Raw genomic sequence first — 17,471 nt, 5'->3', positions numbered from 1 at the left:
TATATGTATATATGTATATGTGTATATATATGTATATATGTATATACATATATGTATATGTATATAAAAAAAATTGTTTATATATTTATGTGTGTGTTTTGTTTCTTTGCAAAACATGCATATTATGCATACAAATATTTAAGTCGTTTGAAACCTGACAGTCATTTGAAGTGCTTCAGGGGACTGAGTGGGCAATTCTCCGATTAGTGGACATTTTTTGGCAGAATCATGCTTAAATGTAGTTTTCCACCTGGCATTCTGCTGTTGAACACAATTATTTAAAAATATTAAATTGAAATATTATACCATTTATTAACAATCTTGTAGATTACAGTAGGTCTGTTTTTTAAAGGTTTATAAGTTGTCAATGGGATTTTTACTTCCAGGAGCCTGACTGGTGCACTCTTTAATTAAAATGGGAGATATTATGTTAAAATTGAATGATTAGATTAAGGGAATATAAATTTGAGAGATTTTAACCTTTTCCTTGTTTTGTCCTTATTAGTAATGATTAACTTCAAGTAGTTTTTTATTTTATTTTAATTTTTATTGACTTTTCTTCGGAATTAACTACAGGGCATGGAGACAAAAAATACAAAAGAAAATAAAATACAAAAAAATATATAAAAAATTACACCAACAACAGCAACATTAACAAAGGTTGCCACACACATATTCTTTCAGTAATACGTGACATCCATATTCATGTACGTTTTCAAATATAGACCATTATTCTACAGAGGAGAAAGCTAACCATTTCCTCCATTTGTTCTCAAAGATTTGTTTTTGTAATCGGAGTATATATATGAGCCTTTCCATTTCTTTGGCCTCTGTTGCTATTTTCAACCACTCTTCTATCGTAGGTGGATCCTCTTTGTACCATTTCCGGGTTACAGCCTTTTTACTTATCAATAATACCTTAAACATATCTATCCTCCCTTTCAACCTCATTAGGGATATCCCTCAAATATAAACCTTCAAATGACTTGGGAATACTGACAGTAAAAATACTGGTAATAGTAGACCATACAACTTCCCAAAAACTACTCCTCTTTGAGCACTGCCAGAATACATGTGTATGACGTGCCTCCTCCATCCCACAATTCCTCCAACATGGGTGGAGATCCCTCGTTTGTAATGTCTTAATTCTCAGTGTAATAAAAAATCCAATCACATTTTTTTCCAGCAGAACTCATGCCACATTCTTGAGCTTGTAGAGGTATGTGATATAACACATATTTTAGCCCACTGGTCTTGAGTCAAGGTAATGCCTACTTCTTTTTCCCTTTTTAATCTTATATAGTCTGTTGAAAGTTTCCTAGATTTATTTATCCCTCTATATAAAATTGGATACTGTTCTGTTCATACCTTTCTTGTATGTCTGTATAATTATCTGAACAGGCTGATTAATCTGATCCTTATCCTTTATTTCTTTCAAAACTTCAAGTAGTTTCTAACAACATTAGAATTTCTGTTTCTATGTATATTTAATTCAGAGGATGCTGATTGCCTTATGAAGGATTGCATCAGAGAACAACAATTTCATGGTATTTTACAAGCATTAACAGCACATCAGCTCATAGAGCAATGAAGTAGTTCTGTATGATTTGGTTGAAAGAGCTAATTATTAATTTGGAAAATAAATTAAATAAATAATTTACAAAAGTTCTCTTTGACTACAGGAACACAGTAACCTTAAAACTCAAAGTGAATTTGAGAAATGTATGGGCTGGGTCACTTTTGAAATTACGAAAGCGCTGTTATTGTTTAAGGTGTGTATTGTTGGGCTTTTAAAGTATTGTTGTCCTGTCAAAAGCTGCAGTTACTGATTGCACTCAATTGTAGATTTCACGGCTTTCTTAAAGCATGTTCTGTCCACAATCCAATAATGGTTTGTAGATTCTATGCACATTGTTTGTTTCTTTTGCAGTAGATGAGCAGGTGCACACACCTGTTACACACACTGAACCATATTCAATTGGGGAGAACCAGTAGAGCTCGTATTATCCATCGCCTCTCCCATTATATATTTTTCAAACGTATCGGGCACAATATAAACATTCTTGTTCATCTTTTTTGTTTTGAGCTGATGTTCTATTTTCCACTTTGTTTTTGATGTCCTGTTGATGTGCTACTGTGATGTACTCAGGACATATGCACCCCAATCATTCTTCCTCTATCCTCATTTAGTCAAAAAGCTATTTTTGTCCAATTTTGATGGAAGATATTGTCCACTAGATTATCAAGGATGTTTGAGGACAGCTATCTCAAAGTTGAGTTGGAGGGAGTGTTGACGTGATGTTTCCTCAGGTCTTTGGGGTTTTTTTTTTTGGTCTGGTTTCAGGTTGCTTTCTCTACTCCTGCACACTGAAGTTTTCATGTCACTCTATTATGTAGAGAAAAGCTGGTCAGCGAGTTAGTGTGATGAGAGGTTGTTGTGTTGTTGTTTTACTGAGGGAAGACTCGGAGAGGTGTTTACCCAGCCATGCACATCGAGTCTTTTCACTCTTCAGAATGTTTTTACCTGGAATATTGACACATGGGGAATATAGTGTGGGCTGAGAGCACAGACCTGTAACCTAATGGAAAATTAACATTAACATGGGCCCAATTTACTAATAATATGAAGTAATTTTCCGGATTGATTTTACCTGTATTTTGAATAATGCATTGCATTGTTTCATGTTTCAAGGTTGAGGGAATTATGGATTTTTTTTTTACAGTGTAGGGTGTAATTTTCCCTGAGTTTCTAGGATACAATTGATTTCTGTCCATGTTACCCTGAGATATTTGTAAGATAAGGTCATAAGCAGAAATGGTATTTATTGCAAAAACTGTCCTGAAAACTTTTTTACAAATGTATTTTTATTATATTCCCATGCCTTCATGATAAAGTCTGGTAAGTAAAGTAAAAAGTTTACTAGCCAATGGCGATTCTATTGCCAAGGTGTCCATAGAGGGTTGCAGGAATGAAATACTGTATGTAATCTGATGCAGTGGAAATGACATTTGTTGGTTAAGAAAAAAAGTTTATTTTCTATAAGGAGACGAAACACCCATATGACTTACAGGTTAACTTTTTCCTCATAAGGACTGATTTACTTTTGTTATTTGTCTTTCTAGATTCCCAGGTCTCATCGTTCAGCAACTCTTCACACAACCAGTGTTTGCCTCTCACCCAAAACCATGTCAACCATCACATGACCTCAGACTCTCAGCTGCCACATGTCTCCCTCAGCTACAAGTCATTCACTCCCTTTAATGGCACATGTGATGAGGATCGCAGCAGCTTGGCCTCTCAGGACTCTGGAATCCCCACCCTTGAGATTAACCCCCCTGAGCACATTCATGCTCGAGTCACCACTGCTGAGCTGGTGGTTCCACCGCCACATGATGATAATCCGGCAACACTAAACTTGGATGTTTCAGATAACTCTATACTCAAGTCTTCCACCTTCCCACGTTGTGACTTTGATTTGGTACATCTTTATGGTGCAAGTGGGCTCTCCAGTGCGGCAGGCAAGGGTACTTTGAACCGCAGTGATGAAATTTCAGTGTGCAGTGTTTCCAGTTTAAGTACCGAGTTTTCTGCCACATTGTCAGTCAGTAATGAGGACTTCCTAGACTTCATGGTTACATCCGAGTCCAGCGCCGTTGTTACATTTGAGAATGAAGATGTCTTGCACCGTTGTGACAATTCACTCTCATCTCCTACTGACCTACACGGCAAGCTGAGCAGCCCACAACGGCAACCTGTGGGGGTCTCTACACCACATGAGGCTAGACCCAAGAGACTGGGTCCACTCGCCAGCTTCTTCCACAAGTATTGTAGCATTTGCATTTGTAATGTTGTTAAATTCACACCAAGAAACTACTGATTTGTTCAGTAGTATCATGGTTTGCTTATTGTGTAAACTTGACGAAATTTTGCCTTTCAAATAATGTTGCATTAATATTATTCACATTGTTAACATTTTTATCATTGTTTCATTTTTTTATGTAATTTAATAACTTAATTTTATACATTTAAAATTTTTCATGTGTGTTTCCGCTGGAATTCTGCAATACTCTTGGCAACACCTTTTCACTTTTCATACATTTTTAATCTTTCTATTTCAACTTCTGATTATAGGGTGTACTGGTGTTTCTCATCACCGGTGATTTAATTTTCATATTTTTTACTTGCAGGCCCCAATCCGGCTATGATATGCAGTATTTGATATAACTTGATATAACTATGATATACTTCAGTTTTTTACTCCCATCATTTTCTGTATCACCATCATCAACCATATCAGTTTCAGTGCTGCTGAAACGCTCATGTATTTGTTTCACAAGCATTTTAGAACCTGAAAAATGGGTTGCAGAACAAAAATGTTCAGGCGCCACTGAATAGCGTGGAGTTAAGTGCTCAAAAGGTCTTAAGTGGCTTAGGTCCTTCATATTTAATAGAGCTCATCACTACCTGGACCTCGGCTTGTTCTCTATCATCCACTCAAATCACTGTCCTTTGTGCTGTGGGTGATCATTCTCAACTTGTGGCACATGCCTCAGAATTACCTTTCCTTTGATGAGATGGAAAGGTAATTCCATAAAAAGATGATTCCTTATCTCTGCATCACAGACTTTCTTGAAGCTTTTCTTGATCTTAAAACAGCTCAAATGTTTGTTCCTTCTGCCTCACTCTCCACTGTAGTGCAGTATTCTTTTCAGTTTCTCTCTCTGTTCTGTGTATTTAGTGAAAAGTGCTATTATAATAATAAAGTGTCTCTTTGTGGAATTCGCATTGCTTAAAAATAATGAAAAGACAAAAAAAAACTTGAAGGTCATTTTCAGTAGACGTAGCACTCTGTTAACTCAGTCCTTTTATTTCTTTTCTATATTTGTAAGGAGTCTTTTTGCTAAGAGAATGAAGGAAGCGGGTGTACTGGAAGAACAGAGAGAGCCTGGCTGGAAGCTGTTTGGTAAAGTTCCACATAAAGAACTTTCAACCAAAGACTCCAGGAAAATGCAAAAGGTACGTTCACACACCTGCACTCATACAAGATCTTACAAGAGGTCAAAATGCAATGTACCTGATTTTTGAGTGCTTTTTCATGTAGTAAGGTTGTGCCGAAATTGTGAAAAAATAGTTTCTGTTTTCAGTTTATTTTATAATGTACCCTTCATTGAGTATGGGGCTATAGAAAGTCAGAACCAGTCTGCAGGTTTTGGGACAGTCAGAAATGTATTGAAACAGTATTGAATGTTGGGCACAGACAGATTTTTTTTTAGCTTCAGAATATGTCCAGTCTGAGAATATCAAACATGTTTGATATTTTGAGCCAATTTAAGAACACATGTTGTTTTTATTTGTCACGCGTCTCCTCGCAATCTTGCCATTAAGTTGATGTCAAAAATGTGCATGGCAACACTTTCCTCCCATGACTGCTTTAAATTTCCGTTTCTCGTTTTGGGGAAATCAACCCATGAATGTTTTTCTCAGCTGGAAGAAAATATTTTAACAATGAAGCATTTCGGCTACATGTTTAAAGATTTGTGTGTATTAGTTTTAGATTTTTCACTTTGATTCATTATGCATGAATCAATCAAATGCAGAGTTATTCTGATATTGTTTTGAATGGGGCTTTGTTTCCAGTGTGCAGGCCTGCAGTTTGCTTTAGGTAATTTGAACCCCATGATTCTGCCTCCCCGTGTCCATCTAGATTTCACCCACATCCAACTCCTGCCTTTATCTCTTGCTTTTGTTCTCTGCAGCTGTAATGGAAGATCGAGGTATTGGGTGACAGGTTTAGAGTTGCTGGTTTATTTAGGCTCTGTAGCAGTGGCTTATAGGAAGAGATGAGTTAAGATTAATTTAATATTATGTGCTTCTGTCCTGCCTCAGTGTTTTTGACTTTAAACATTGCAATATTCTCCCTGCTGCCATTTACTTGCTTTAAATGTAAAGTCTTAAGGGACTAAAATGTGTGGGATGGTTTGACAGTGTTGTTAGGATGTTTCTTGATATATTTTACTTGAATCAGTGAAAGCTCATGAGAACTGATGACACACAGGCCACGTAAAGCAGATAATTTATCATCTTCGTACATGACTCAGACATGCACAGCAGAGCACAGAGCGCACTGATCACATGAGACTGCAGTGCAGAGAGCCTTGTGCTCCAATCAATTAGTATGGCTGCCTGTAAATCATGGATCCTCTCAGCACTGTGATGATGACGAGTAGTATTAGCATGCACACACACACACCTATGGACACAGCAGGAGCACGGGACAAAGTCTGATCCTCTGCATCCCTCTGATGTAGTGCCTCCCAGTTTGGGTGCATGTTTGTTAGGACGGAGTAATAGAGAGAAAGAGGGCAAGGAAAAACTGTCAAGTAACTTAGCAGGAGTGAGACAGCAATAACAGCAGAGGAGCAGGGGCACAGTAGTATCATGCTACTGTTCCTCAGGGTGTGTCCCATATTCCTTGTGGTCTTCCTCTGCTGTTGTGCCTTGCCTTTCGGTCTGCAAGGCACTTAAGCTTGTAGTTGTGGAAGTACAGCAATGGTGTAGAGTGTTGTGTCTGAAACACTGGATTCTGAATGTCTCAACAGCACTGCGGCGTTCATGGTGAGTTCATGTCGTATTTTTTATTTTTTTTCCTTTTCCCCCCTCATTGTTTCCTGTCTGATTTAAAAAAGAAAAGGTGAGGAGAATGAGGAAGAATAGAAAAAAGAGCATAATAGGGAGGAAATGACGATGCTTTCGTAGCAGGTGTACCTGGTGTTTATGTGTGAGCACATTTGTTATTATATTTTATTATATTGTCATCCTGTTTCTTTGGTTTGCTGTCCCACTTTCACTCTTAAAACTAATTAGGAGTTCCTCGTCTAATTTCATTTAATGTCCTTCTCTTGTACACATTTGGCTCAGAGTTGGAATGTAGGTCATTTTGTCTAGTTTTATCTCTGAGAGAGTGCAGCGTGGGGTCAAATTAAATATTTATATTCACTCATGAGCGATAGCGTGTGCTTTCTGACTGCATAAATAAAACGTATTTCTCTATCGTCATTTTGTTCAGATATACAGATCAGACAGATTACTTCAGAATCTGGGAATTTAAAGATGGATGCAGAGTAAGAGTACAGATTACTTATTCAGTGTGTACAGTGTGACATGAGACTTTGTAAAGAAACACAAATACTATAACAGAAGCAAGTTGTTCTGATTCCATTTGGGCCTATCATGACACATTGTGATTGCAAAGACCGTTATTTTTACAGTTCCTGCTGGTTTGAGAACTTCTGCTTCCACTTGTGCCGGCTGTGAAAAAAGTATTGTGTGGCAAAACGCTGGATGTTAAAACCTTGTTAAGGCATTAGTTCCTATAAGTTCTTATGCCTAATGCCTTGAAATGTATTCTTTAATGATAATTTTCTGGATGATTAAGCCTCATTGCTGTAATCCAAAATCATCTCAATACAGTATGGGAAAAAATTGTGATTTAACAAAATTAATTGTAAAGGGTTATTTTTCATTGTAGTATCTGTTGTTTGGTTTATGCATTTTATTTCATTCAAATATTAAAAAACCTTTTACCTTTTTTTTTTTTTGTGGTGAATGACCTGAACCTTTTTGTGAGATTCTTCCAACTAGCCTTTAACTGTTTAAAAGTGTATTATTTGTTTCAATTCTTTGGACTATATGCACTATTCTACAGAATTGGTCCAAACTGCTGTCCCACCACCAAAAAACACATTTAAAAAGCATTTAAGTATTCAAATCTTAGACGTTTACTAAGAGCATTCTATTCTCTATTGAAACCCACAATAATATTTAAAATATTAGTAAGCTTAATATATATATAAAATCATCATTTATTGGGTACTTTCAATTGGGAGGTGGCTGTCCCGAACCCTAACCCCTAAATTTCAACTTATGAAAATATAGAATTTTTTGTATTTTTTCCATTGTTTTTAAAAAATATATTTTTGATTATTTTAAAAAGTAAAGTTTAAAAAATATTTGTTTTATATTTTCTTTGTAAATTATGAAACTATGTAAAAAAAAATAAAAAATGTATCCCGCATTTTCATGTCACTACCGAAACCGTGTATGTTTTAGTCTATTGACTGAGACTGAAATTAATTACACCCCTACATTTATGATCAGGAAATATTTATGTGTCTTTCTCTCATAGCTACAGGGGAGTAGGTAGACCCCATCATTTTGAGGTAAATGTGCTCAAAAGTCTGAAAAGTCTATGTGTAACGTCACTACCGAACACCTCTTTTCTGCAAATAAGCACACTTTTTTGGGAGTTTTTCCATATTTAATTAGTATGCATGTACAACTGTTCAGAACTGTGCTAGCTAACTATGTGCTGATTAGCATCTTTGAGATGGGTTCAAAAGTATCTAAAATTGTCACTACCGAAACATTTGGTGGAGTTTTGGTAGTGACATCTTTGTTGTTGTTTTTTGGGTGTTATCCCATAAAATTGTCATGACTGAAACATGTCATCATTGTTTCGGTAGTGACAAAAGGGAACACATAATCCTCATATTTGGGGGAAAAAAATAGTACAGTTATGCAAATTTTTAGTATTTTAGTATGCAAGTTAAAATTCTGTAATGTGATGTGGTCTCTTCCAAAGCATTACTGTCACTACCGAAAATGTGCAGTCACTACCGAAACATGGGATGTTTTGTCAAAAATAAAGTATACTGAATTATCAACTAAGATGTTATGATAGTTTTTGGTTCGATGTATATTCAGACTAATGAATTCTTAACTTTGAAATCCGTATGATAGATGTTTTACCTTTTACAAAGAAAAATTGGATTCAAAATACAACAAATCTCATAAATCACATTTGAAATATTGTTCATGTAATTGTTATTGATTTACCTCTGACATTTTTTGGCTGAAAGAGGCCCAGAAACGGAAAAAACAACTAGAGGACAGGTGTAAACATGAGGAAAGCGTTGGCAATGCTGCTCTCACCTGGAGTCAGGAGATATTACCCAACTGGCAAAGCATGTGAGTCTACACACAAAATTAATTGACACAATATATTACACAAACAAACATTCTTGACATTCCATATAATTAAATAACTGACCATAGATAATAGAGTAGTCAAAAACATTCTATGAAGAGTAACATTTGGCAAGAGATCCATTGACCAATTGAGAGACATGGACTAGAAGTGTTGAGCTTAGGTGCTCATGTGAGCAGTGTGCATTTGAATGAGATACAGCTCTTATCCTTATTATATCCGATAATCTCTCTGCTGTCCCTGTGAATAAAACATAAAAGTGGCTGAAAGTCCAAAAATGAAATAAACAACGTAACAATTAAAATATGCTTAGAGAGAAAAAAAAGAGAAATTAAGCATGTGTGAATTACCTAAGTCAGATCTGTACAGTGTTTGACAGACGCGTCTCTATTAATAGAGAAACTGTAAGTTTATCTGCTTCATGAACAATGTCGCTATTACCTCGCTAGTAGCGCTGGGAATCGAAAATCGATTCCGATTCCAGAATCGGATACTTAAGGTCAGGAATCGGATACTTGTTGTCAAATTAAAATTTCGATTCCGCCTATCGATTCCTATGCGCTTTTTTTTTTTTTTTCTTTCATCTTCATCTGCGATCTGCCAGGACCTTACTCGCTAATCTAAGCACTCCAAAGTTTCTTGAGTGAGTCATTTAATCATTAATTCATAAATTACATGTGATTTTGTTTAGTTGTCTAATGTTTTTTCTTCAAAATCAGGAGAGAACCACAACTTCCTAACCACAAAAACTAAATTTATCCAGAATCATGCAGTTCTATTTTGCACACAAACAGCTCTTAAAGAGTCCAGTTTTTATGTAGCCTGTTGATTTTTGTTCATGGTATTCAGCTACAATAAATGATTTGCAAAAAAGAGACACAGGATAAATGTTTGATATCATCATTTAATCACATTGGAATCGAAACTGGGAATCGAAAAGAATCTGAATCGATAAGCAGAATCTGAATCGATAAAATTCAAACGATACCCAACCCTACTCGCTAGTGAGAAATGACATGTAGCTTTTAAGGTGCTGAGCTATTTTACTGATAAAATCGTCAGAGCAGCACTTACAACGTGTGTATGTGAAAGAGAAAGAGTATGTGCTTTCTGTACATATTAAAATGTAACTTTGTGGCAAAAAACATGGAAATACTTTGTCGTTTTTATCCTGTTGTTTGCTACATTTATTTGCTTGGTCAGTGTCGTTGTGAGTTTTGGTTCTTTTGCTGTTGTAGGCTGTAAGGACCTTTGAAATAACTGAAATCGTTTAGCGAAGTGCATCTTAATGCGGTCAAGACCTGCCTGGAACTACTTCAGCCGTGTGTTTCCCTGAAAATATTTGCACACATTAGACTTGTTAATTGACTTGTTTTGCTCTGTCCTTCTCTTCCCCATTCCAGGTGTTCATCCAAGCGGGTGAGGGATTTATGGTGGCAGGGTCTGCCACCCAGTGTGAGGGGCAAAGTATGGAGTTTAGCGATAGGCAATGAACTGAACATCACAGATGGTATGAATGTGTTTTATGTATTCTTTATCACATACACCTCACACATACTGGATAAGCACATACAAAAGACTACTTTGGACACAATTTTTTTAATTCGAAATTTTCTTCATCGTGTTTCACAAGCAGTGTCCTGTGGTTTGATGTGGTTTAATTGGTGTTTAATTTTAATATTTTCTCTGACACAATTTTTTACTTTTAACAAAAACCCACAAATGTATACCATACATTTGCAGTCGTAAACAAGCTTGAACCTTCTTTTGTGAGAACAGCATATCTAAAGCAAAGCATGAATGATGCATTGTCATATGCTAATGGTAATGACGTTATAGGTAGTAATAACCATGCTTTTGTGGTTGTTCACTGTGAGAACTCTGCACCGAAAACTGCTGTGGTTTAAAGGGGTGATATGATGCTTTTTTAAAGATCATTATTTTGTGTATTTGGTGTAACAGAATATGTTGACATGCTTTAATGTTCAAAAAACACATTATTTTTCAAATACTGTACATTATTGTAGGTCCTATATGCCCCGCCTCTCTCAAACGCTTCGTTTTCTACAAAGTCCCTCCTTCCGACAAGCGCAGTCTGCTCTGATTGGCCAGCTGACCCAGTGCATTGTGATTGGCCAAACACCGCAAGCACTCGTCGGAAATGTAATGCCCCTTACTTAATGAGTGGAAAACTTGAAATCGCATCATATGACCCCTTTAAATGTTTTTTTTGCAATGGTGATCTGTTGTAATCATGAGTAGAAAAATAAAGATGAAAATTTAGAATAGCAAATGATTCTTGACGAGACAGACAGTTTTACATGCTGGGTAATTATATAATGAGAATTTAGTTTTAAATTTTTGTTGAAATATTCCCTGTATTTAAACACAATGCAGTTATACTTTATATTTAAGTAAACGAGTGAAATCCCTGGAGTTCAGGAACGCTAGTTTAGCAGATTTCCAAAAGCAAATTTGATTCCTAAAAACAGTTACATGTAATAACCTAACTATATCACTATATCATTACAAAGCAAATAGTGGTTTTAGATTTACACATGTAAACATAACTTGTAACAAAAAAAATATTAACTTATTTACATGTAAATAACACATTATTATTTGTGTATGTATGTGTTTTAAACAGAGCTGTATAATATCTGTTTGGCAAGAGCCAAAGAAAAGTGGAATGCCTTTGTAGCCCCAACGGCTGCTACAGAAACAGAGACTGAAGGTGACGGTTACGCATTTTTCCATTTTTCCAAGCACATGGTACTTTTGTTTCTTTTCTCTCACTTTTGCTGGAATAACTTCTTTAATCTCATATCAAACATTATTTGTTCTTTTATTCTTTTATTATGCTTCTTTTCATTTTCTGTTATTTCTCCTCCATCAGCATCCTTTAATGCCCTTTTGTAACTAATTATTGCTTATTTTTCAGACACAGGCTTGTCTCATGCTGATCGAGAGGCCAGTCTAGAACTGATCAAATTAGACATTTCCAGAACCTTTCCCAGTCTCTGTATTTTTCAACAGGTAGGCTGCATTGCTGTTTCTGGTGTTTTATATCATCTGCTGACAATTGTGTCATTATCTTTTGGGGTTTATTTTCAGGGAGGCCCATACCATGATGTATTACACAGCATTCTGGGAGCTTACACTTGCTATCGTCCCGATGTAGGATATGTAAGTCTGGTTTACTATGATATCTAATTGTTTAAATGATGTCTAATATTTTTTTAAATGTACTCTGCACCTTAACCTCAGTCTGCTTGAGTATTGACTCATATAAAGAGATGTTTACAGAGTAAAACAGAAACTGACAGAGATGCTGTGTCGTACAGCTGGTTTGCTGGAGTATGATGAGTTGTTCTGTTCCAGCTATTATGCACGTAATCTGCAGAGCCTTAGACCTTATTCTGCTGCACATGTGAGAATGCCAGAGCAATGTGTGCTGCACAGCTCTTACATCCTGCTCATAGACCACAATGTCAATTGTTGGCCAAAGAGCTTTTGCACTTACACCTCCACAAAGATGCTAGGTGTAAAGGTCGTATTATAAACTGGAAAAATTAAATGGTCAATTGAGAATACAGATTCTCAAATTGTGAATACAGAAAGGCAGCACTGATCTGACATTAAGGGGTAAAGCATGTTGTTTTAGGGGTAAGAATAGATGCTTTTTTGCTAAAGATAAATCCTCATTTATTTATCTCTGTTATGTGTTTGTTGTGTAGGTGCAGGGAATGTCCTTTATAGCAGCAGTGTTGATCCTCAACATGAACACTGCTGATGCCTTCATTGCATTTGCCAATTTGTTGAACAAGCCTTGTCAAATGGCTTTCTACAGAGTGGACCACAGCCTTGTGAGTTTTATGAGCAGTCTTGAAGTCTTTTAAGTTGTGCGATCAATAAAAAAAATAGTTATTATGCAACTCTTCATATGCTCCTGTCATTTTTCTTCCTTAGATGTTGACATACTTTGCAACATTTGAAGTGTTCTTTGAAGAAAATCTACCGAAGCTCTTTGCACATTTTAAAAATAACAGCCTGTCCTCTGATATTTATTTAATTGACTGGTAAGTGAGATACTTTTAAGTCCTGTCAGAAATGTGCTCCTGAGGTACAGATTTATTTATCAGAGATCTGCTTTTGTCTGTGTAGGATCTTCACCTTGTACAGTAAATCACTCCCACTGGACATTGCATGCCGTGTGTGGGACGTGTTCTGTCGTGATGGCGAGGAATTTCTCTTCCGCACAGCACTGGGGATTCTGCGTCTTTACGAGGACATCCTCACACACATGGACTTCATCCACATCGCTCAGTTCCTGACGCGCTTGCCGGACTACATCTCTGCCGAAGAGATTTTCTCCAGCATAACCACCATCAACATGAACAGCAAGAACAAGAAATGGGCACAAGTGAGCATCTTTCTCTAAACAATCACACATAAACACATTGCATGCATTAAAATGAATACTTATTAAACCATATGAGATATATATATATATATATTGTCACGGGACGAGCAAACGACAGACACAGTGGGTGTGGCGTCAGGCCTCGGAGAGGCTTTTATTTACAAAATAAACAGTGTCCAGAAAAGGGAATAAAGTGTCCAAAATAAAACAGGGGATCTGGTGTCCTCGTCGTGCTGCGGGGTTCGTGCAGGAAAGGGCAGTGGTCAGGAAGGACGGGTCCAGGTAAGGGGCGGAGTCCGGCGGCCGCACACGCTCCCCTCTCCAGTCCGGGGCACGAGGGGCGGCAGCTTCTTCCAATGGCTGCATCCTTCTCGCCTTGGCCCACGGTGCTTGAAGGAACTAGACGGCCTGGCCTCCTGGCCCGACGGCTATGTAATGGGTGCGGTTCTCGTCCGGACCGTGGGTTTGGCAGCTCACGACTCTGGCGGCATGGGAGTCCCTCTATGCACCCTTCCTGGACTCACGAGGACACCAGCGTGCATGCACGGGGAAGAGACCGGTCTCCCGAGGAGAGTCGCGCTCGGCATTTAAACAGCGGCGGTGATGAGGCTCCATTCGGTTCAGGTGTGCCCCATCACACGCCGCCAGCCCTGGCTATTTCAGCGCCCCTCCTCTCTCACGCACCCACTCCCGTCGGGAGCCTGGGGAAGGGCGGCGATTAAGGGATGGGGTGATGCTGATAATTAGGGGGAGGCAGCTGACTCGTCACAATATATATATATATATATACACAGTACTAATGTTCAAAAGTTACCAACCCCAAACCCATTTCTAATGCTCCCCAAGGCTGCATTTATCCAATCAAAAATACATAAGAAAAAAAAAATAATGTTGTGAAATATTATTACATTCAGCAGCCATTACTCCAGTCTTCAGCATCATTTGGTGCTCAAAAAACATTTCTTATTATCATTTAAGATTTTTTTGGAAACAGTGACTCATTCTTTCGTGATTCATTGATGAAGTTCAAAATAACAGATTTGATTTGAAATGGAAATCATTTTAACATTATACTTAACTCTCTTTACTGTCCTTTTTTGACAATTTAATGTGTCCTTGCTAAATAAAATGATCTATTTCTTTCAAGATAAATCTCACTAACCCCAGAATTTTGAAAAGAATATACAGTGGATTTAAAACGTATTCAGACTTCTTTTTTCCAGATTTTATGTTGCATCCTAAAATGCTTTGAATTATTTTTTTTGTTTTTTTCACATTTTTGTGCACTTTATAAACCATAATGACAAAGCAAACACTAGATTTGTAATAACTCTGCAAATTTATTTAAAAATATATATATTTAAAAGCATTTTAGCACAAGGCTGCAACATAAAGTGTGGAAAAAAAATGAGAGGGTCTAAATATTTTCTGAATTATATTTTAGTTCGAAAAGGATTAAATGTTATATATAGAAGAATGATACAATGCTGTTCATTTTTAAAAGGTTTTTTTTTTTTTTTTTTTACTTTTTTTCTTTTGTACCTCTAGGTCCTTCAGGCTTTGCAGAAAGGACAAGACCGGGGCAGTCCACTACTGAAACACTAAGGATGCATCCTCATGTCTTCTCTTCCACCTCACAGAGACTAAGAGAGAAACTCATGTTGACTGTGCATGGGTACTCCTGCATACCTCTGGTACCACATCCGAAAATATCCATTCCAGTGGCCATCATACATGTCCAGTTCCATACAAACTGACCTCACAGGGCTGGAACGGAGGCAACACATCACAACTCTCAATTAGGTGTGGCAATGTGAGTTTGTGAAGATCTAAATTATTTAATGTCTGTGTCCTTTCATTACTTTCCCCTTCACCCTTTCTCTTCTGCTTTATCCTTCTGCCTCCCTCAGCTTAAACAAGGCATTCCCATTTAAGCGAAATAAAATAATATATGTTTTGCTGTGGTTTTCTAAGGTTGTTTTTATTTGTTGTTTGTTTCTAATATTTAGTTCTTAACGCTTGTGAAAGCATATTGACTTGAAATGAGATTCTTTTTCTTGGTGGCCTCTGAGTATCCTTCAAAATCCTGGAATATCAAAGGTAGTGTTTTAAAAAACTAGAAGTGCACAAATCATGACGAGATTATTTTGTTTGCTAGGATGCAATGTCAGTGAATCCCACCATTGTTTCTAAGACTTTTGTACACTTTTTAATCTAAGTTTCTTTTCAAGAACTATTGTTTATTCTACCTCTTACTCCCTGTAATGTGTCTGTAATCTGTGTTTCTGTTCTCTGTATTACAAATGTCTTTATTCAGAGATTTGAGTGAATACTGTTTGTGGAATTGTTACTGGATTCTCTCTTTTTTTTTTCTTCTTTTTTTCCTCTCTTTTTTTTATAGGAAGTGTTGTGCCAGTCTAAAACCAAATATGCTGGAATACTAGCGTTTCTGCAGTTACAAAGTTTGGTTTGAGTTCATGACTACAGAACAGGATTTTAGCATAATGAATGTGGCTTTAACATTGTGGTGCAGCTTGGATCTCATGGTGGTTGAAGTGTTGAAAAGAAGGTAGATGAAAGATTTAGTATGTGTTCATAGATGGTGGTGGTTTTCTGTCATACGGCTCATCTCCGCATTATGCTTGACATCATAATGTCTTCATTAGATCTTGCAGTAAATTACTCTTGACATTCAACACTTAAAATCAGACAAAATCTAATTATTCAAAATCTATGAAATACCATGTTATAATGCTTCATAGTCTTTACTTGTTTCATGTAAACATGCACTTAACTGGCCTAATTTATGGAACCATAGTGTAACAGCAATAACAGTTTTTTTTTTTTAGCTTTTTTTTTTTTTAGTTTAGAGAAGTGAAAGTCATTTTGGTAAATATATTTCACTGCGAAGTATTGACAGTATCATGTTAAACATCCAGATGCTTATTTATTATCTTGATTAGAATGCATGGTAAAGTTAATGGATTATTATTTTTGTGAGGGGGAAGAAAAAAGACCTAAATTTCATATCTTCAGAGAGTGTAAGTGTGTATACTGTATGTACACACGGTAATATGTAAACAAGCTATTAAGGCACCAGAATATTGAAAGGCACTCGATATCTTAAGTTTATCTTGAGATATTATCAAGATAATGTGGTGAGATTTCACTGCTTTGTGATCACTGTGATCAAAGGAAAACCTCCCACCTTTTTTGTGGTTTAAACCACACTACTGCAATAAGCTGCTTTGCTAATTTGTTTTTTTTTCATAGATTCTCACTGTCATCTTAACTATGCTCTGCCATTTCATGTTTTGTTTGTTGTTCATTACCATATAGGAACCCCAGGAACTCGTTTTTTTGTTCATGTTGGCTGTTTTCATTATTATCTGATTATTCATTGCCCTCAGTTTTAAAATATTTATATATCTGGGGGACATGCACCAGGAGCATTAAGTTAATGGCTTTCTTTTTTGCTTTGAGACCAAAGTTTTGAATGAACTTATGCACATAACTCAGAAAAAGAGCTTAAAAGACTTTATATGTGTCCAGTGCATTCAGCTGTTTTAGTTCATGTACAATAAAGTAGTGAAGACAATCTCAGTTGTAATGACAGAGAAGACGTGTGTGTGTGTGTGTGTGTGTGTGTATATAAACAACTTCATGTTATATTGTGAGTACTTGAGTGTGTGCATCACCATAAACAATTAATTCTGTTCAAAAGAGCATAGGCCATCCAGGAATACAGGAAATGTTAATAATGAAGTACAGTAATGTTATTGTGCAATGTATTTATGTTAGTGTTTCATGTGGGAACTGACAGAATCAGGCGGTAAGATGAAGGCAGCAGGATGTTCAATGTACCTGTGCCCACATTTGTGACCCTGGACCACAAAACCAGTCATAAGGGTCAATTTTTTTTAAATTGAGATTTATACATCATCTGAAAGCTGAATAAATAAACTTTCCATTGATGTGTGGTTTGTTAGGATAGGACAATA

The 17,471-nt window shown here is 36.6% G+C and overlaps 1 protein-coding gene across 1 annotated transcript in view; it reads left to right on the top strand.

Moving 5' to 3' along the window:
* LOC107653281 (TBC1 domain family member 14-like) overlaps positions 1-17,377 on the top strand; it is a 22,763-nt gene extending 5,386 nt beyond the window's left edge. The window contains exons 3-13 of the mRNA XM_016439950.1: positions 3,124-3,823; positions 4,891-5,017; positions 8,913-9,028; positions 10,451-10,557; positions 11,695-11,781; positions 11,989-12,083; positions 12,162-12,233; positions 12,785-12,913; positions 13,017-13,126; positions 13,212-13,470; positions 15,019-17,377. Of these exons, the coding sequence (XP_016295436.1) occupies positions 3,124-3,823; positions 4,891-5,017; positions 8,913-9,028; positions 10,451-10,557; positions 11,695-11,781; positions 11,989-12,083; positions 12,162-12,233; positions 12,785-12,913; positions 13,017-13,126; positions 13,212-13,470; positions 15,019-15,075 (1,859 nt within the window). The 3' untranslated portion in view covers positions 15,076-17,377. The remainder of the gene's footprint in view (positions 1-3,123; positions 3,824-4,890; positions 5,018-8,912; positions 9,029-10,450; positions 10,558-11,694; positions 11,782-11,988; positions 12,084-12,161; positions 12,234-12,784; positions 12,914-13,016; positions 13,127-13,211; positions 13,471-15,018) is intronic.
* The last annotated feature ends 94 nt before the right edge of the window (positions 17,378-17,471 follow it).

This window comes from Sinocyclocheilus anshuiensis, unplaced genomic scaffold (genome assembly GCF_001515605.1).
Source record: "Sinocyclocheilus anshuiensis isolate Anshui unplaced genomic scaffold, SAMN03320099.WGS_v1.1 scaffold219, whole genome shotgun sequence".
NCBI classification, from domain to species: Eukaryota; Metazoa; Chordata; class Actinopteri; order Cypriniformes; family Cyprinidae; genus Sinocyclocheilus; species Sinocyclocheilus anshuiensis.
The sequence above is the reverse complement of the archived record's forward strand: the minus strand, read 5'-3'. Positions and strand labels throughout refer to the sequence as shown.